The sequence below is a fragment of the Suricata suricatta genome, chromosome 14, assembly GCF_006229205.1.
Source record: "Suricata suricatta isolate VVHF042 chromosome 14, meerkat_22Aug2017_6uvM2_HiC, whole genome shotgun sequence".
In the NCBI taxonomy this organism is placed as follows: Eukaryota; Metazoa; Chordata; class Mammalia; order Carnivora; family Herpestidae; genus Suricata; species Suricata suricatta.
This window is the reverse complement of record NC_043713.1, coordinates 52,133,179-52,155,031: the sequence shown is the minus strand read 5'-3', so window position 1 is coordinate 52,155,031 and position 21,853 is coordinate 52,133,179. Positions and strand designations below refer to the sequence as shown.

The 21,853-nt window shown below is 39.8% G+C and overlaps 1 protein-coding gene across 12 annotated transcripts in view; it reads left to right on the top strand.

Annotated features, from left to right (window-relative positions):
- DLGAP1 (DLG associated protein 1) overlaps nucleotides 1–21,853 on the top strand; it is an 868,306-nt gene that overhangs the window by 670,624 nt on the left and 175,829 nt on the right. For all 12 annotated transcript variants that reach the window (XM_029921991.1, XM_029921989.1, XM_029921990.1 and 9 more), the window contains 2 exons: nucleotides 7,708–7,885; nucleotides 19,049–19,289. In XM_029921991.1, the coding sequence (XP_029777851.1) occupies nucleotides 7,708–7,885; nucleotides 19,049–19,289 (419 nt within the window). The remainder of the gene's footprint in view (nucleotides 1–7,707; nucleotides 7,886–19,048; nucleotides 19,290–21,853) is intronic.

Below are 21,853 nucleotides of genomic sequence, written 5' to 3'. Positions count from 1 at the left end.
TTGAAACCTGGACATTGTTGTATTGTTATGAGACTCTGGATGTAATTTAAACCTTCTGTTTTTAGCTGGTTTTTAAAATACCACTTTAGGAACCCCTAGGTGACTCAGTCGGTTAAGGGTCCCACCTCGGCTCAGATCATGATCTCACAGTTCCTGGGTTCCAGCTCCACACGGGCTCTGTGCTGATGGTGTGGAGCCTACTTAGGATTCTCTCTCTCCCCCTCTCTTTCTGCCCCTCCTTGATTCATCCTTTCTCTCTCAAAATAAATAATATTTAAAAATATATATCATCTGGCAAGACAATAGCGAGCACCACCTCATCACTGCCAGTTAGATATACAGGTCCAAGTTCCCCACAGAACTACTATTGACACCGGAAGGGGGTGGGTGTTCCTCATTACCGGTGGGTGTGGGTGGGAGTTCTGGACTCCCCACGTGATCTCCACTGATGCACATTACAAGCAGTCTTGTTACTGCTGCGCAATGACAAAAGATCTCTCTACTAGCCTCTTCTGAAACCATGTCTGCAAGAGGGAGCAGGGATGCCTCATTCTTGCTGGACAGGGACAGAAGTCCAGCTTCCCCACGGGCTTGCCGCTAGTACCACATAGTACGGGATTGTTCGTGGGGATAAAGGTCTCAGCTCCCTACTCAGCCTTTTCTGATAGCACGTTGGCAAGAATGTTACAGCACCTCCTTACAGCCTCATGAGGGTAGAGGTCTAAGATTCCACTCGGCCTTTACTGGAATGGTAGAAGTGGTACCACAGTTTCTTCTTTGGTGTTTGGCTGGAGTAAAGTCATCACTGTTTAAAAGTGTTCTGCCTTAGGGGCACCTGGGTGGCTCAGTCGGTTAAATGTCCAGCTTCAGCTCAGGTCATGATCTCACGGTTCGTGGGTTCAAGCCCCCCATCAGGCTCTGTGCTGACAGCTAGCTCAGAACCTGCAGCCTGCTTCCGATTCTATGTCTCCCTCTCTCTCTGACCCTCCCTTGCTCATGATGTCTCTCTGTCTCAAAAATAAATAAAATATTAAAAATATATATTTTTAAAAAGTGTTCTGTCTTGGACTTATAAATACAGAGAACAAACCAGTGTTGCCAAAGAGCCAGGGTTAGGGGATGAACAAAACAGAAATGAAGCCAATTAAGAGGTACAAACCTCTAGTTATAAAATAAATAAGTCATAGGGATGAGAAGGAAAGCATAGAAAATATAGTTATTAGTATTGTAATGACACTGTATGGTGGCAGATGGTAACTATGCTTATTGTGGTGAGCAATGCATGATGTATAGAATTGTTAAATCACTATTTTGAACACTGTCATATGTCAAAACCACTATTTTGAACATACCTTTTTGGTTCTAGGTTGAGCTTATGTAGTTGGCCCTAGTTTTTATATATATCAAAATCAGGTAACTGCCACAAATAAGAAAATTTGGAAAAAAAAAATAAAAATTTTGTTTCTGTCTTGAAGGAACTCAGATAACATTATAGAACCTCTACTGGTAATATTTTAGGAACCAAAAAAAAAAAAGGACCAGCAAAAAAGTAAATATTATCTCAATTTTTAAAAGAGAAGATTCCAACAATTGCAAACAGTTAATCTAATATGAACTCATGTGAAAATTCCAGAAGGAATTTTTACATAGATGGCTTGTGACGATTTAGAAAATAGCAAACTATGATAGATTTACTAACAAGGCACTTATAAAACTACCTATGTTTTCCTTTTTGAAATGGTTGAGCCAGGCACATCAGAGGAATGTAATTGCACTTAGGATAGTATTTAAAACAGTAGATCACTTGGGGTGCTTGGGTGGCTCAGTGGGTTAAGTGTCAGACTTTAGCTCAAGTCATGATCTCATAGTTCATGGGTTCAAGCCCTGTGTCAGGCTCTGTGCTGACAGCTCAAAGCCTGGAGGCTGCTTCAGATTCTGTCTCCATCTCCTTTTCTCCCTCTCAAAAATAAATATTAAAAAATAAAAATAAACAAAACAGTAGATCACAGAAGGTTGCATGAAAAAATTAAAGTCAGAGAAACATGGGTTGGGTGACTGGGCATATGTGAACATCAAAAACTATATTACTGATGGATTGAATCAACTTGGAAGGTCACTGGTTCACCCAACCCCAGTCAATAACTTTACAAGTAATTGGGTAAGGAAAGAGATGGCATGATTATGGGGAAGGTACAAGATGGTCAAGACTATAGAAATCAGATGGACCTAGCTTTTGATTCTGAGTTTACACACTCATCAGCCTCAGTTTCCTCATTTGTAAAGACAGAAATAACAATGCTTCATAATTGTTATAATAATCCATAATATTGGTGTGACAGATAAGACATTGTAGGCAAAGCACTTGAATGCACAGGACCTTGTAAGACTCACCAATTTGGGGTATTGCTATGTTTGCTTCTGTTATCACATATACATAACTGGCAAGAACAGTTGATCTATTTATGGCATATTGCATGGGAATGACAGGATTAGCCTTTACTAGGAACTAAAGGGTTAAAAATTAGAATGACTTAAATCATTTGATATAAAGATCTAAAAGTTGTCCAAAGCGAGCTTACCAGAAGCCAAGAGCATGATTATAGGCCAAACAATGCAGAACTTCTTCAGGCCATACCCCAAGAGGATCTGCTATTGAAGAGAGGAGAATAGCCATTCTGTATCCTGTACTTGTCAGCCCATATTTGGAAGTTTAAGTTTGGCTTTGGGTACTTTGTTGTCAAAGAGAAAATAACAAATTGGACTGACATCAAGGTAAGGGACAGCCTCGAAATCTTGACATAAGAGAACAAGATAAAGGGGGAACGTCACTTGGAGAAGAGAAGGCTTAGCTGGGATAGACGGCTGTGTTCACGCCAACTGAAGACTGCACAGAAGGGATGTCTTTTTTATGACCTTCTGGCTGCCAGTAGTGAGGGGAGACATGAAGCGTCTGATAATGGGGATTAGAAGAAAATCAACATTGTAAGAATTGTTTAAGAGTCTGTCTTTAGTTGTTTCTTGTTTCTCCTAAAGTGAAGACAGAATATGAAACACTTTGAAAAATCTATCAAAATACTTTTACTTAAATTATAGCTGCTCCAATTTGTCAGTGTCAACTTATATCTAGCTAAGTACATCTGCTCTGCCCTGACACTTTTTAAATTGAAGAAAACGCTCTGTATTCAGCTCCAAGAAGCTTTCAGGTCACTATTTCCACCCCCTCCTAAGCATTACCATCATGGGTTTTTTACTAACTAGTACATTTAAATTGTCATCACAGCTTTCCTAGTGATGATATTATTTCTTTTCTCACTGATTCATAAACTGACACTATTGCCACCAGTCTTTCTGCAATCTCCAACTGCTTATGGAATTACTTGTTTGGATGCCTTAGTCATCTCGATGCAATTTATTCTCAATAATGCTATATCAAATTTTAATTCTCTTACTATTTTGCAGTTACTGGAGCAATAAAATTATACTCACATTTTTACTATACTTTCCACCAAATAAGTATCACTTGTTTCTTTTCAACCACAGCAATAATAGTCCCTGAAATACTACTATATTACTTAACGTGCTTAACACTTACTTTAAATGATCATTAGAATGTCTTTTAAGGAGGGAAATAAAAAGTTCTATTATGTTGGTCCCCAAATTTGTTGGGAATTTAGTTGCCCCAAATTTGTTAGGAGTGTAATTGAAATAGGAAAGATTAATGCTTCGTTAAAGAGAGATTTTTACTTCTGGGTATATCCTCAAAAGAACTGAAAGTAGGGGCTCAAACAGATATTTGTACATCCATGTTCACAGCAGTTTTATTCACATTGCAAAAAGTGGAAGCAACCCAAGTGTCTGTCAACAGATGAATGGATCAACAAAAATGTAGTATAAACCACACAATGAAATATTCTTTGGCCTTAAAGGAAGTTCTGACATGTGCTAAGTCATGGGATGAACCTTGAAAACATTATGCTAAATGAAACAAGTCAGGCAAATACTACGCAATTTCACTTGTATGAGATTCCCAGCATGGCCAAAGTCAGAGAGACATAAAATGGAATTGTGGTTGCCAAGGGCGGAAGGTGAGACTGCTTAAGGTCTACTCTCAAATACTTGTGATCTCACTTACATGTAGATGCTAAACGAACAAACAAAAAAATGAGCTTATAAATACAGAGAACAGCTTATAAGTACAGAGAGTAGATTAGTGGTTGCCAACGGCGAGTGTTGGGTGTAGGAGAAATGGGCCAAGCGGGTCAAACGGTACAAACTTCCAGCTATGAAATGAAGAAGTCCTGTGCATGTAATGTAGATAACAGTACCGTATTGTGTGTTCGGAAGTGTTGAGAGTAAATCTTAAAAGTTCTCATCACAAGAAAAAAATTCTGTAACTGTGTGGTGATGGATGTTAACTAGACTTATTAGGGTGATCATTTAGCAATATTTACAAATAGTGAATCATTCATTAAGTTCTACATCTGAAACTAATATGTCAATTTAAAAAGACCTACTTGGGATGCCTGGGTGGCTCAGTCAATTAACTGTCCAGCTTTGGCTCAGGTCATGATCTCACAGTTCTTGAGTCCGAGCCCTGCATTGGGCTCTGTGCTGTCAGCTCGGAGCCTGGAGCCTGCTTCCGATTCTGTGTCTCCCCCTTTCTCTATGCCTCCCTCCCTGTCTCCCTCCCCCCACTCTCTTTCTTGTTCTGTAAAAAATAAACAAAAAAATCTACTCTCTCAGCAAATTTCAAGTACATGGCACACTATTCTTAACTACAGTCCCTATGCTGCACATCACATCCTCAGAGTTTATTCATATGATGCAGTTATACTTTTAGTACTATATTATGAAGTTAATCATATTCACCTCAGGAGCATTGGTTTAAAATCTTGCAGCCTGAGTATTATTGCATCTTTCTCTTCTTTGGCCACTTTACTGACACACTGGCCCCATGGCCATGAAAGAGTCTCCAACTTTGAGTGCTCTTCAAGGATATAATGAATGGGACTCAGCCGGGCCCAAATCTCAGTTCTGATAAGCCACCAAACATTACCTTTGCATAAACCATTTAGGGGCGGATATGGAAAAAGATAGATGTCATTTGAATAAGCCAACACTGAAAAATAATCCATCTAACACAAGAACTAATACCTCTCAATATGCACATGCCCTTTCTTAGCAAGTGAAATGAAGTAATAAATGCACTATTTTCTGGTGTTTCTTCCAAGAGTGTTTCCACATCAGCAGCACATGTACATATTTTTACCCTTTATATTGACAGATGTGGGCTCCACTAAGTGGGCAAGATGAAAGACTTCATTCCCTTATAGTTAGCAAATGATTAAAGTATGCGTTGTTTTATCAGAAATGACTCACCAAAGTAGATCTATTCAATCTTTTCTGAATGATTTTTCACTTTGAAATTTGAGGACTATGCCTTATTTCATAAGCAGTGACCAGGGTGAATGATTGTGGCAAGATGCCTCATTTCCCCATTCCAGCCAGCAGACTTTCATTTATCAGAACACTGGACTTTTACTTTGTCTTTTGAATATACACCATTTATGAAAGTCCCCCCCCCCCGCCTCCTTGGTGGTCTGATAACCATTTGGAACAGCACCATCCTTTATGGTGACAATATCCATGCCCTGGGTCAGGTTGCAAAAGAGCCAAAGAAAGACATTTACCACCTGATTCTCAAGTTCTAAGGGGAAGTGAACCTTAGGTTATAAATGCTTCTAGCTAAGTCCCTCTTTTCCTAGAAGAGATCTTCAGGGGAAAATGAATTCTTCAGTTTGTATGTTGGTTGGTTGTTTGGTTGGGATTTGGGGCATGAGCATTTATAAAGCCCATTGTGAATCACCATAATAGCACAAAACACATGGCAAATATTTGCTTCAGCTGGCAGAGCAAATAGTTCATGTTTGAGAGCTACTGGTAGAATCCACTGAGAACATCCATTTTTAGAACAGTTTTCCTTTTGTAATAATAATGTAGGAGGTTTACTTTCAATGTTAAATTCTAGACCTATTTTTTTATGTTTATTTTTGAAAGAGAGAGAGCACAGGAGGTGGGGAGGAAGAGAGAAAGGGAGACACAGAATCCGAAGCAGGCTCTAGGCTCAGAGCTGTCAGCACAGAGCCCACATAGGACTCAGTTTCAAGAACCACAAGATCGTGACCTGAGCCAAAGTTGGACGCCCAAGTGACTGAGCCACCCAGGCACCCCTATCTAGATCTGTTTTAATTTGGTCCCCTTTTCAATGTAATTGCAAAAACTAGCTGCTCATCAGACTCGCAGGTTTTAGTATTGAGTCTCATCATGTTTTACTATTACATTTAAGTAACTAAATTAATACAAAATTAATACAAACTTTAAGAATGAATGCAATCTTATACATTACAAAGAGGACATTTGAACTGTGGAGAGTATTTTTACCATCGGCAGACAGAATGCATTCTAATAGTTTTTCAGTTGATTTTTTTAATCTTCCATACAATTAATTACATAATCCATGAATAATCAAAGCTTATCTCTTAGTTCACAATATTTATATTCCTTATATCTTTTTTCTTTTCTAATTTCATTGGTTATAATCTCCAGGATTATGATAAATAACAGCAATGGAATTGGGAATTCTTATCAACTTTAATTTTAAACTGCAAGCAAATGTTTCAGCAAAAATTAAAGTTAACAGTGAAAGAAAAATCACCCTGAATCTCATGTGAAAGCAAGCTTTAAAACTTACTAAAAATGAATTGTTTGTATATGTATAGAAAAGCAGGAAGGATATACACCAGACTGCTCTGGGTAGTTTAAGGGTGTAGAATTCGGAAGCAGAAACGGGTGGAGAGGTAGACCCAGTTTCTGTTTTCTACCCTCCTGTATAGCTTGGCGATGAGCATTTTCTACTTTTATAATTCGGAAGTGCATCTTGAAAAAATTCCTAAGAGTGCAGTGTGCAAAGACTTTCTTTACATATTAAGATTTAAAGATGTGTGCATTGTTAATGGCTAAAATTTAAGTTTTGTCCGCTAAGTTCAATCTCAACTAAATGAGACAAAGATTAGATAGACAAGCAGATGACAGAAAGATCGGTAGAGATTCTGATATACTTATAGATGTGTACCCACTCGCTGTTACTAGAAAGTCCAAAAACAAAAAGATGGCGACAGAAAGGAAAGGGGTAAAAGAAGAAGCTGACAGGGGCGCCTGGGTGGTTCAGTCAAGCGTTTCACTCTTGATTTCAGTTCAGGTTACGATCTCACGGTTGTGACACTGAGCCCCGCAGGAGTCTCTGTGAAGAGTCTGCTTGAGATTCTCTCTCTCTGCTCCTCCCCTGCTCTCTCTCTCAAAATAAATAAATAAACTTTAAAAAGAATTTTAAAAAGAAGAAAAGGCTTACAGACCACTAGGACAGGATTCTGGGGCGGGAAAGTCAGAACTATTATCTTCTTCCCAGGATGCAAATGGGGAAATTATTTCATAGGCTGAAGAGAATTTTAATTGCTAATATCGCCAGGCCTTAAGGATTTCAGGTCACAATTTTGCCTTCTGAGCCACCATGGGAGAGTCTAGTGATCCCAGGAAACCATCTATACTATTCGCCCCAGTGTTTAGGGTGGCACATCAGTGACAGAGTGACCACATCTTATTACAACTTCCCTGACTACTAAGTGTGCCCTCTCCTTTTTTCTCTTTTAGGATTTCCAATGAGCACTCCCCCAAACTCCAGATCCGGAGTCACAGTTACCTGAGGGCAGTAAGTGAAGTCTCCATCAACCGAAGCCTGGACAGCCTTGACCCTGCCGGCCTGCTCACATCACCAAAGTTCCGCTCTAGGAACGAGAGCTACATGCGAGCCATGAGCACCATCAGCCAGGTGAGCACCGTGGCCTTGGGCCATGAATGCAGGAGGATTAGTGGAAACAGAGGGCATGAAGTGAGGAGATGGCCCCTCGGAGAGAAAACCACTGAGGGATCAGGTGCGCCTAAGGTGAGCACCTGGTAACAGCAGTCTTCCGCAGGGAAGGGATCCTCTGCACATGGATAAAGGGCGTTGGAGCGAGTCCTTGGGAACTCATCAGCAGTCAGTCACTACCAGCAAATTTGCCGTTAAGGAGTTGAAGGATAAGGTTGAAAAGACTCTTGAAGGATAGAAGGACAGGGTAGACATCACTGGCAACACCGAAGCAGTGTCTAATCACAAAAGTACAAGATTTAAGCAAGTCATCAAGACAGGAGCCTGAGGACAGGAAACAAGATAGGTCTGCTTATCTCAACTGAGTCCTAGGTGAATACTGTATCTTGGTAATGAGACAAAAGTCACTTCTAAGAACCGGCAGGACTGGGGATGAAGACCCAATAAAGGCATCTTAATGCAATATCCAAAATATTCAGCTGAAGGTCCCCCAGTCTCTCCCACCAAAGTCTCAGACAGTGGAGAGGACTGGGTTACCTACAATCAGGGGTGGAGAGAACCGGGGACTCTCTGAGGACCTGACCCTGCAGCTTTCAGGGCCACCAGGGAAGCAGAAGATGCTGCTAGGTCTGGCTTCCTCTGGAAGCACAAAATAAAGGATGTTTTCTCAATAATGTTTAGGAACTCTGAATTTAACTTTCTATCACAAAAATAACTACCATACTATTTTTTAATGTTTATTTATTTTTAAGAGAGAGACAGAATACAAGCAGGGGAGGGGCAGAGAGAGAAGGAGACGCAGATCTGAAGCAGGCTCCAGGCTCTGAGCTGTCAGCACAGAGCCTAACCTGGGGCTCAAATCCACAAACTGTGAGATCATGACCTGAGCTAAAGTCGAACGCTTAACTGACTAAGCCACCCAGGCACCCACTACCATGCTATTAATTCAGCTAATATTTAATGAGAACACTAGACCAGATGATACAAGTTATTCAGTGATAAATAGTACAAAATCCATTCCCACCAAAAGCTCATAAGAGAACATACAAGAAAGATAAAAGTGCTACCTCAGTTATTATTCACTTGAGTACCACAAAATACTCTGAGGGAGGTAGGGCAAGTACAAGAGGCATATTTACTGAGTCCGAAACTCTGCTAATTGCTTTATATTTTCATAAAACACCCTTTAAGATATGTAGGTAGCCAGATGTTAAATGGGACTTTGTGGTCACAAAATTGTCAACAAGATCCTGAAGCTAAGGAGAAAAGGGTGCTAAGCACCAGGATTCTAAAGAGAGAGCTTCCAGGCATGCAGTCTAGAAATTCCAAGGGATTCTAATAAATTAGTATTTGATCTGAACTTTGAAAAATGCTTCCCTAAAGTGTATTCAAGGAACAGTGGATGTTCTAGATTTGTTGGAGCTCAGAATACTTGTAGAGGCAGCAATGGGAAATCTATCCTGAATTCTGCCCTGGAGGTATTTTTTTAATGCATGGCCTTATATGCCAAGTGCCAGGAGACTGGATTTCATTTACTGGGAATGGGATTGATTAAAAATTAATTAAAACTTCAGCTTTTTTTTTTTTTTTGGTAGAGAATGCAAGCAAGAGAGAGGGACAGAGAGAATCTCAAGCAGGCTCCATGCTCAGTGCAGAGCCCAACATGGGGGCTCAATCCCAAGACCCTAGGATTATGTATGACCTGAGCCCAAATCAAGACTCAGATGCTCAACCAACTGGGCCACCCAGACATCCCTAAAGCTTCAGCTCTTAAGCAGGCAAGAGATATGATCAGAACGTTGATGTAAGATAATTCATATAGAAAAAATATAGGGAAGATTGAAGAGGATGAAAGGCTAGAAGCAGAGACGCTAGTTTGGAAGACGTTTTGATCACCAAGGTCAGAATTAATGCCACTAGTGGTGCTGCTGCAAATGGTGGCGGTGGTAGTGAGGACGGTGCTGATGTTGGTGATGACAGGGAGGCTGGTGGTGAGGGTGGTGGTGGTAGGCATGTAGGTGTTGGTGGTGCTGGTGAGCCAAGCACTGAAGTTGAACAGTAGGCTAAAAACTGAAGCATTTCTGATCTATCAGAGTGAGACCCTGAAATAGGAACACTGCTCTTGTTTTGTCCCTCGTACCATAAAATTAGAGCTCTTTACTCTAAATGCATTCTTTTTTTTTTTTTTTTTTTTTTTAGGGAGAGAACCTGTGTGGTTGGGGGTGAGGGCAGAGGGACAGAGAATCTTAAGCAGGCTCTGCACTCAGTGTGGAGCCCAACAGAGGGCTCGATCCCACAACCTCTGAATCATGACTTCCACCAAAATCAAGAGTTGGATGCTCAACCAACTGAGCACCCAGGCGCCCCATCTAAGTGCACTGTGGAGGGGCACCTGGGGGGCTCCATCAGTTAAGTGTCTGACTCTTGATCTCAGCTCAGGTCATGATCTCAGATTTGTGTTATCGAGCCTGAATCTGGCTCTGTGCTACTGGGGCAGAACATGCTTGGGATTCTCTCTCTCCCTCTCTCTCTGCCTCTCCCCTGCTTACACTTGCTCTCACAATCTCTCCCTGTTTCTCAAAAATAAACAAACTTTAAAATAAATAAATAAATAAATGTGTTCTTGAAAAGTAAAGGCAGGGACCATAGCAAGGCTCTGAGAGCAGAGCAGGGTGGGAACTGGGGAGAGCTGGCATTATCTGCCTACTGTACATTTCCTTCCTTTAGACAAGACTCCAAGAGCATGCATGCCTATCTGTGCTGCTAATTCTGCCCAATAATATTCATCATCCCAGCCCTCAGGGAAACTGTTGGTGCCTCATTTGGTGATATTTTGACTTGTCAGTCTTTGTTTTTTTCACAATAAGCAAAATAATATTTAAAATTTATTTAAACTAATCTTTATTCCAGACAGCCTCATGGTCACATAGCCTTCCGGAAATATAAAATAGTCTATAAATCCAGCAGTCATACATGTAGAATACATTAATGATTTTTTTAAATTATTGGGCTGCCTGGGTGGCTCAGTCAGTTAAGCAGCCCAACTTCGGCTTAGGTCATGATCTCACAGTTTGTGGGTTTGAGCCCCGCATCCAGCTCTGTGCTGACAGCTCAGAGCCTGGAGCCTGCTTCGGATCCTGTGTCTCCCTCTTCCTCTGCCCCTCCCCACCTCGCACTCTGTCTCTTTCTCTCTCTTTCAAAAATAAATAAATATTTTAAAAATTGTTGAAAAATGCTTATACCCATTCACTGCTTTCACAACTTTAAATGTTTACATTTTTAATGTTCAAGACAGGAGAAGCATGCTACTTTCCCCTATCAGGACACTGCATCCATGCAGCTGCCTGACTTGGGTCCCTTTGCCACAGATCTGACCTTCCTAGTGACAGCCTCGTAAGACATCAACAAATCACTGAAGAAATGCATGTGGGCCCTGATGCTACAGGAGGTCAAGCTCTGCATTTCAATGGTATCATCATTTTGCCTGGAGTAAAATACCATCCAAAATAGCTATCCAAAATGGATTCCTAATGTTACACATTTTTTCTAGTTCCATATTCAATTTTTAAGTAACACAATATCAGATAATTTCAGACTTTCTGTCGCAGTTCCAACACTGTCATTATTCAAAGGAGAATAGTTTCTTCTTCAAAGCAATACTACCATATATATTCTAGACGTTTCAAAAAGTGGCTGGCTTTTATGATATTGGGATATTCTCTCTTATAGACCTTTAGTAGCAGCCCTAAGAGTATAGAATTTAAATGCATTATATCCTATTTCCCTTTTAAACCTGGTATGTTAGTCATCAAAGGCCCCTGGAAAGATCAAAGTAAAATGTTGTAAGCAAAGATATTTGTCTAGAGTAACTGTTTGTCTAGAGAAACTGTTTGTTTCTGCCATTCATCCCCCATAGAGGCAAAATAGCCCCAAAAACAGATTGTGCTCGCATGACAGAAAAACTGCACTTTTCCTATATTTATTCCCTTTCTATATTTCTTAACTATATATACATTTAATAAAATGGGGGCTTTTTAAAGTAAAGCTTGAGAAGAAAGAATTTTTGAAAGTCACATTTTAAAAACATTTTTGGTATAATAACTAGGTCATTTCCAAATGAGCTTAATTTATGTCTTCATTCACTTCAAGTCCAATTCTCAAATATCTTCATCTGGACTGGTAAACCAGAAGCCCACAGACATCTTTTGTCTGGCAATGTGTTGGATTTTTACATCATTTTTTAAAGTTTATTTATTTTTGAGAGAGCGAGCATGAGTGGGGGAGGGGCAGAGAGAGAGAGAGAGAGAGAGAGAGAGAGAGAGAGAGAGAAAGAGTGAGAGAGAGAGAATCCTAAGCAGCCTCCATGTCATTAGCACAGAGTCCAATGTGGGGCTCAAACCCACCAAACTATGAGATCATGACCTGAGCTGAAACGGAGAGTCAGACACTCAACTGACTGAACCACCCAGGCACCCCTACATCATTTTTTTAAAAGTGAGTAGAAAGAAGCACCTGGGTGCTCAGTTGGTTAAGGGTCAGAGTCTTGCTTTCAGTGCAGGTCATGATCTGACCACTTCCTGGATTTTAACCCTACATGGGGCTCCACTCTGACAGCACAGGGCCTGCTTGGGATTCTCTTACTCCCTCTTTCTCTTCCTCTGCTGCTGCACTCTCTCTATCTCTCAAAATAAACTTAAAAAAAAAGTGAGTACACAGTTATGATGTTCAGTGGTAATACCAGCAGTTTAGCTGAGATTTGTGACCTAGCCCGTCCCTTAGTTGTACATATACAAAGAAGTTAAAACTCAGATAAATTAAGTGTCTTTGAATATGGTCAGCAACAGAACCTAGAAACCCAAGTGTCCTGACTCCTAACTGATAAGTTTCTTCAAAGCCTGCTAGTATTGGGGTATTGATGGCAACTTTGCTAATAATAGTACTAGTGGAAATGATAACAGTGGAACAGCCATCCCGTAGTGCTTACCTGATGTATACCAGAAGCTTTTCATATTCTCTCAGTAAGTTCATATCAGCTATAAAAAAGACCATTATGAAATTTAGTGCTAGAGAATTAGGGTAATTTGTTTCATTCTTCCCACTACACTATCTCACAGAATAACATCCACTATTTATGTAGTATCTACCACGTGCCTAGAAATATAATAGGTATTTTAAGTGTTTTATCCTTAAAGCATACATTGGAGATAGGTATCATTATCCCCATTTTATAGATGAGGAAAGTGAGGTCCAGAGAATTCAAGTAAATTCTCCATGATATACTAGAAATCACTAAACCAGTCCTTCCCATATAATAAAACCAAATAGATCTTAAGTATACACAATAACACAAAATGATAAAAATAAAAATTAGTAGAGTATATGTATGATATTGTGGTAAGACTGACAGAATTTTTAACAAAATAAGAATTCTAGAAAACAGAGTGAACGATTGACATCTGTTCTAACTAAAACTAAGTATTTCTCTCTGACAAAAGATAGCATAAAGTTAAAATGCAATTCATCGGGGGGGTGTTTAAACATATCAAGAAAATAGGTGAATGTTCCGGTTGCCTAAAGTACTTTTACCAATAAGTAAGAAAAGAAAAACAGCCTACAAGAACATAAGGCAAATCTTATGAAATAGCAAATCAGAGGGAAAAAATACAAAAGTCAATAAATATACAAAAAAAAATACTTATACACACTAGCAGGCTGATAAAGACAAATCAAAAAAGTGCCTATAAGATTTGCAAAAACTGCTAACACCCAGTTCTAGTGTGCATGCTGAGAAATGAGCTCTGGCTTACTTGCTGTGTGGAGTGAATTGCCACAATTACTGTAAGTTGTAAAAATCTACAAACGTGTAAAACAATCTTTTGGCACAAGAATCGCACTTTTGGCACTCTATAATACAGAAATAAAGCACCAGTATATAAAGATAAATGCACAAGAATGCACAGTCTCCAAGTACATGTCTGAATCATCATCCATGAAGGAGTAGTTGAATAAATTACAGTACAATCATCCTGTACAATTTTACAGTGGTAGTGACTTAAGTGTCTGAATTTCCCCAAGTCTCCATATAAAAGCAGACAGAGCAACTAGGTATAAAAAACCCAAAAGTCATGGAGAACACTTACAATAAAATGAAGTATAACAGGACATTCCATGAACCCAAAATGTACATGGATGAGAACAAACCACAAGTAGCTATAAGCCACAGCACCCACATCTGTGTAAGAAGACATAGAGGAAACAGTGACTTATGTGACAGACTCGAGCAGAGCAAAGTAAAATAAGCGACAGGTATTCACTGGAAAGTTCAGGATTCCTATTTGATAACAGCAGCTGAAAGTGGGAGGGATTTGCCTTCTCTAATAATAGATAAATTCAAGGAGCCTGCAGTTAGGTCAAAAAAGACTAGAGTAGTCTGGGCCTGTATGGACACTGGAAATCAACCAGCCAGTGTTTCCTTCCAGGACAGGGCCCAGGGCTGAGAAGAAACAGATGGGAGTGGAATCAAATATGAACAACATAAAGACAGTAGCAAAGAAGAAAAGAAAAGGCCCAGGTAAAAGTTGGGGATAGGAGCAAAGGAATCAGGAAATATTGCAAAGCTAAAAAAAAATAAATAAAAGAGGAAGTCCTGGAAAGTTGAGGGGGATATCTTGAACATACCACCCTCTCAAAGTCAGAAGAACTAATTTTACAAAAACAATGAAGAACAAAAAATTCACCACAGTAAATCACATTCAACATCACCGTAAGAAGAAAGGACAATAAGGAACAGAATAACACTCCTCCAGAAAATGAAGGCATGCAGAAAGACATACCCACAAAATAGATCAAAACTGTAACACATTACACTTGATCTTGAAAAACATGGGTTTGAGTTGCATGGGTTCACTTATACATGGCTTTTTTTTTCGATAAAGACAGTACAGTACTATAACTGTATTTTTTCTTATAAGAGTTTCTTAATAACATTCTTTTCTCTAACTTACTTTAATGTGAAAATATAGTGTATCATACATATACAAAATATGTGTTAATTAACTAAATTATGTTATCAATAGAAATTCTAGCAATTAATAGTTACATTTTTGTGGAGTCAAAAGTTATATGTGGAATTTCAACTGAGCAGAAATGGGGAGTCAATATCCCAATCCCCATGTTGCTTGTTCAAGGTCAACTGTATTTTAAAATGCACTAAACAACATTAAGAACACGATAAGACATTAGAGAAAATGATGTATCTGAATTTCCAAAACTTTAAAATAATGTCATAAAACTCAGGGAAGAATTAGAAGTAAAAGAAAAATCATCTCAGAAATGAAGATTAGACTAGAGGGAATATAAGAGCAAGTGAATGAGGTATTTCATTCATTATGAAAAATAGAAATCTAAATATAGAAATCTTGGGGGCACCTGGTTGTCTCAGTCAGTTAAGTGTCCATCTTCAGATCAGGTCATGATCTAATGATTCGTGAGTTTGAGCCCTGTTTAGGGATCTCCATTGTCAGCACAGAGCCCACTTCCGACGCTCTGTCCCCTTCTCTCTCTCTCTGCGCCTTCCCCACTCACATGCACTCTTTTTCTCTAAAATAAACATTTAAAAAATCTTTTTAAAATATATGAATAAAATCTTGGAAGGGGGAAAAAGACATAGGCAAACTCCTGTAAGCGTAAATGAATGCGAGGAATGTCGCTTCCATGAGCCCATCCTAAAGACTCTACTAGACAATAAGCTTTAGGCAACCCAAATGACCAGACATAAGAACTGTGATGAACAGGTGTATGGACTTATTTCTGGACTCTTGATTCTGTTCCATTGGCGTATATGCCAGGACTTATGTCAGTGCCAAATTGGTTTGATTATTGGAGTTTTGTTATAAATTTTAAGATCAGGGAGTCCTCCAGCTTTGCTCTAGATCAGTACTGCTTTGGAAATTATAATGTATCAGTCTATTTTTCCTTATGTTTTTGTTCTTGGAATTCTTTGAGCTTCTTTGGATTCTAACATCTGACAAGTGAGAGTTCCAGAAAGAAATAAGTAAAAGGAGGGAAATTACTAATGAAATAATTCAAGAAATGGCCCCAGAACTAGAAGACATGATTTTGCAGATTGAGAGGGTGCCTCCAGTACCCACCACAGTCAAAGGAGAAATATTCTCACAGGGAACATCATGGTGAACTATTAGCTCTTTTGAAACAAGAAGATCCTTAGAAGTTTTCAGAAGGGGATGGGAAAACCCAGTTCATAATGGAAAGGCTCGGGAATGAGAAAGGCATCCACTTTCCCAAACTCTAGCATACATGGAGGCTCAGAGATAAGGAGCAAAGTCTGAAAACATCTGAAAAAAGAAGGGATGCAGGCTAGAATGCGAGCACACTCTCGCTTAACAGTGGAAGTGGAAGACAGACATTTCCTCAATGCAAGGCAGCCGCCTGGTCTGGGAAAGCACTGGGAGATTTGCTCCACAGAAAGGAAGGAATAAAACAAGGAAGAGGAAATGGCCTTCACAATAGTCAAGATAATGAAGGGCACCCCCACAGTGATAAGAGAGAGCCCAGGACAGCAGTGGGCTGGGCAGCCATAGATTGCAACAGAACATCAGAGGTTCCGAGGGTAATGCTTTAAGGGCAGGAAGGAAACCAATAGGTTATCAGAAGTCTCTGAACACAGCAACAGATCCACATAAGCAAGTGTTTGGAAATTTGAATGGAAATACCGTAAGATCCAGTTGAAGGAACTGAACGTGCCTCTGAGGGGGGAGAATCTGGTGGAATGGGGGCAAGATGGGTCAGGTGTTTGCTCTTTTTCTTTATAAGCCATCTAGAACTTTTTGACCTATATTTGTAGAATTTTGATAAAGAATAATCTTTTTATGAAAAAGTACTAGCAAGCATTAAATATATAGTTATTTATAAGAGACTAAATGAGGGCTAAAGCAAGGGAGAACATGTAGGTTATGCACTCTGAGAATGTAAATACAGCACAACTATTTTAAACGACGAAAGAATAGAGAGTGCATACAAGGGAAAAAAAAGGAATCATTAACTGTTCTCAATAATGATACTGGCATGGTATTATTAGTATGCTATTCTGAAATGGTTGTGCATACGAAAAAAGCAAATGAATAATTGCAGAATATCCCAAGTCTATCATCTCCTATGCCCCTGAGAACCAGGATTTTTAGTATGGAATTAAGGTATAAATATAAACATAATATAGAAGGGGTTACATTAAAACTGTGCAGACTGGAAGCACCTGGTGACTCAATTAAACTCCAACTCTTGATTTCAGCTCAGGTCATGATCTTACAGTCATGGGATCCAGTGTAGAGCCTGCTTGGTCTCTCTCCCATCTCTCTGCCCCTTCCTTTCTCACTCTCTAAATAAACAAACAAACAAACAAATAAATAAGCATTTTTAAAAACAACTCTGAAGTCTGAATTTTAATCAGACCTATTCGCTAGGTTCGTCCATCAAAAGGCCCAGTTTTGCCCACTGAACAATGACCAACACGGTAGCCATGACAGTAGAGCTTTCTGGTGTCCAGATTGCATCCTTGTGATACTATTTTCCATTAAAAGAGGAAAAGGTTTGGAGTGCCTGGGTGGCTCACTTGGTTTAGCATTTCTTTGTGATGTTTGGCATATTGATCAATAGGGGAAAATGTATATGTGCATGTGTACACACACACACACACACAAATATAGTTTTACTTTTCACTTTGAAATCATTTCAAGTTTACAAAAAAGTTGCTTGTAAAAGACAAAGAACTCCTATGTATCCTTGATCCAGATTCATATTCATATTCCTTTCCACTCATTTGCTCACTTTCTCTATTTGATAATTAATTGCAAATATTATGTCCCTTTACCTGTGAATGTATCTCCAAGAATTTCCTAAACATCCAGGAGATATATATATGTATTTAATTTTTTAATATGGACATATATAATTATTAGCCTTGAAAACATGCAGGGATTTTATATCAAATTAAATAAAGTACATGAAAGTCCTATTTTAAGCTATAAAGATAAGCTGTAAGGAATTGTTAAGAAATGCATGTCTTTTTCCAGTTGATATGCCTTATGGTAACTAGTCACTTCTACATGAAGTTTAAAGAAATTTACCATTATCGGAGTATATCCTCAGACAACAGAAAATGAAAGAAGACAGAAATCATAATCCTTTTCAGTATTTGTTTTAAGCTTACTTGTAGTTTAACTGCTTAATAAATTCTTAATTACTCATTAATTTAATGTTAGGAAAATTAAACATAAAGTTCTACAGGGTGGCAGAAATTTGAAGAATGCTCCCATTCTTCCATGCTCTCTTTCAAATCATCTACAAAGTGAGAGAAATTCTGGGGCACCTGGTCTGGTTTTGGGGTGGGTTTTTTTTTTTTCCCTCTTTTAGGTGGTACTCAAACCCAATGTAAGTTATGGGCAGAGGAATATAAGTAAAAAAAAAAACTGATCTCCTTTAAAAAAAAAAAAGAAAGATTTCATTTGGAAGATTTAAGATACATTTATAAATAATTTGTGGGCCATATCAGCTTTTTATAAAGAAGAATGAGGCCTTAAGCTAGTGTGTAGATTAAAAATCTCCATAGTGCTATTCAAGATTTTGACATATCTGGGTTTGGTCTATTTTTGTGCAGAAGAATAGTATCTTGCCAGAAAATATAGGGCCTGTTTTCTTACTCTGCACTAAATTAAGCTGAATTTGACACTGAAATCATTTGACAAGCCAGTTACTTGCAAAAGCACAATAATAAAGATACTAGTTTCTAAAATGTTTATACTAAAAACTATTCCACTCTCACCGTGGACTGATAAAATTGTCCCTAGGTTTGGGTTTATAAATAAGGAGAATTGACACCTAGGCATGCACTGGAATAAGACTTTCCAGCCCCACACTTCTTCCATTCTGAAAATAAAGCGCTTTTCTTTAGAATTTAATGGACTGTTTGGGCTTATAAACAGTTCAATTATGAATTGTAACACATCTGTTGAATGCAATCGGATGGGGCTTTCTCGGAGAAGATGCTAGAATGAGAGGGTGCTTCTCCGCCAGGTCGGAGAAGTGATGGTACCCCGTCTCTGCCCGCAGGTGAGCGAGATGGAAGTGAACGGGCAGTTCGAGTCCGTGTGCGAATCCGTGTTCAGCGAGCTGGAGTCGCAGGCGGTGGAAGCCCTGGACCTGCCCATGCCCGGCTGCTTCCGCATGCGGAGCCACAGCTACGTGCGGGCCATTGAGAAGGGCTGCTCCCAGGACGACGAGTGCGTGTCCCTGAGGTCCTCCTCCCCACCGCGCACCACCACCACCGTGAGGACCATTCAGAGCAGCACTGGTGAGTGAGCAGAGCGCCTGTCTCCCAGGTCCTCCAGGACACCACGCCACCACAAGCCTGGTCTCTGGGTCCAGGGCTACAGAACGACTGTCCCAAAAGACTACGCATGATGTCCTGCTGTTATCACATAGTCACTAGTAACAAAATACCACCCATGCCCTACAAAGACTAGTTTTACCTCCCTGCCTGCCTCTGTCCCCAAGCTTAGGCCACATCCACAGCCCTTCTGTCTGTCTCCATCTCTGGCACCAACAGAAAAACTTCAACTACAGGTCCAGAAAGGACAGCACGGAAGGTGGGGGGAGGGGTCTTTATAAAATCCCCACACAGCACCCTAGCAGCCAACAAACTCCCCCCACCAGCTCCTACAGGCCACAATCAGGCTCAGACTTTTAGGGGTGACCGTTAAGCAAATAACTGCTAAGCATCACAATTAGAATGCATTTTTAAATTCCAAGATATCCACAAAATCACTATCCCCAAAGACCTGAAACATCACTGTAATAAAAAAGGGAAGAAACGGATGATTCAGTAATAGTAATCGAACATCTTATGAGTTTTCTTTCATTATAACAAAGACAGGTGTCAGTATTTTAAAACCTGCTATCATATGTAGACAGCACCTTCTCTTCCCTCTAAAGTACAGTAAAGCTAAACCATATTTTTATCAGATTTTAGGTAGAGAGGCAGAGAAGAGCTTAACTGGTGTCCATGACACTGAAGCATGCATAAGAATATAGCCCTGAGTCATACATGACAGTGCGTGCTGTTTTAATATGTATATATTTATTACATTTGGGTCCAAGAAGAAAATCCCCTCCATTTTAACTAGGCTTAACTGTATGATTGAATTCAGTGTAACTCTAATACAGAGTGGTTCTATTAGAAGACCATCAAACTTAGAGTCATGGTAAATAATAATGAATAAGTCAGAAGGAAAAGCCTGTGCTAGAATATTTTAGTATTCAATTTTAGTTCTAGGTGCATCAACTGCCAGTAATTACCATTCAGCCTAGAACTTTTGCAGGCTTGAGAATAAACAGGTCCTCAAACCTGAGTTAAAAATCCTACTAAGTAGAGATGTGAAGTTGAGGTAACAATTTGTAAGAAACCAGTAGAAGTTAAACACTAGTTAGGATCAGAGGTGGAGATGCTTCCAGACAGTGCCCTGGCTGGAAGGCTCGGAAGGGAACCCAGCAACTCTGGCCTCGGCTGGCTGTCTCCAACCAGATAGTGGGTGTGCACATTCTTGCTCACCAGGAAATTCTACAAGAGCGGCCACAGATGAGGTTAACAAATAAGGTTGACTTATAAAATGAAAAAAAAAAAATGTCAATCATCCATGGGCATATTTCTGTGTGTGTTTATGTTCATGAAGTAAGTGTAATTTGAAGGTCTGCCCTGTGCCTACAGTGTATTGCTCTGTCTTTTATTGTTTCCTGTTTTCACCACTCCCACCCAGCCCTTTCTCAGTGTCCGGTCCACTGCTCGCTATGACAGTCTCACCGCCTGCCAACTGTTCTGTGCTGAAATCGCTTGTTAATACACAATCTGCACATCCTTGCCCGGAAGTACTAGGGGAAGGAGAGGGACCACAGGCTGACTCCTCCCCGCCCCCCCCCAAGAAGCAGTGTTGTGGATAAAGGGGAAAAAGACTCCAGAATGGCTTTTCTTTCTACTGCCTCTCAAAGGATTTGTGCTTTTCTCATTTAAGGGACAACTTACTTCCACCTCTCACATCAGTCAGTTCTTGTGCCGTGCTCTGGGCTTTTCTGAGACCTTTCTCAGAAATGGGAGGTTCCTGGAGTTCAAACAGTCAGGTTGTCAAATAAAATCCAGGGTGCCAGTTAAATTTGAATTTCAGATAGTAAATTATTTTTGCAGCGGACGTCTATCTCTAACGTTGCATCGGGCATACTTATACTAGAAAATTATTTGTAGTGTTTGTGACAAAGTGATTTGTAGTAAATGTGACAAGCTCATCAGAGGAGATGAGTAGAATCTGGGAGGGGATCCTGTGTTCCTTTTAGAATATAAACTGATCAGAAGGTCTTTGACTGGAGGCCCTATGGAGAACGCTCAAAAACAGAGAGAAGTAAATAAAAATACCATAGAGGTGATTGCATCTCTCCTTCTCCGGCCCCATGTGTCCCATCAGAAGTACTGGGCTCCTGCTACCTGACAGCCGCTCTCAGCGGGGGAAGGCTCCGTGCTCGGTGCAGCTGCATGGGCTAGGGGCAGGGAGATGTGACCGGTCCCGGGGAGGGATACAGGGTAAAATACCAGAGTTCTGCACAGGGCAGCTGATGACCTCACCCTTTATCAAACTAAGTATTGTGACAGACCATCTTCACAGTCATGGAAAAATTAACAAGGACTAAACCATTATAGTAAATTCTAAGTAAGCCCATCAGATATTTTAAGATGGCAACGTTAAGAATTCTAATATCACTTTTCAGTTTCTTTATGTCATAGATTTGTTCTTTTAAAGTTATTATTTTATGATATAATAAGGTTCTGTGCCATTTGACTCCTGCCATTACTTCTGTGCTTTCTCTCTCGAT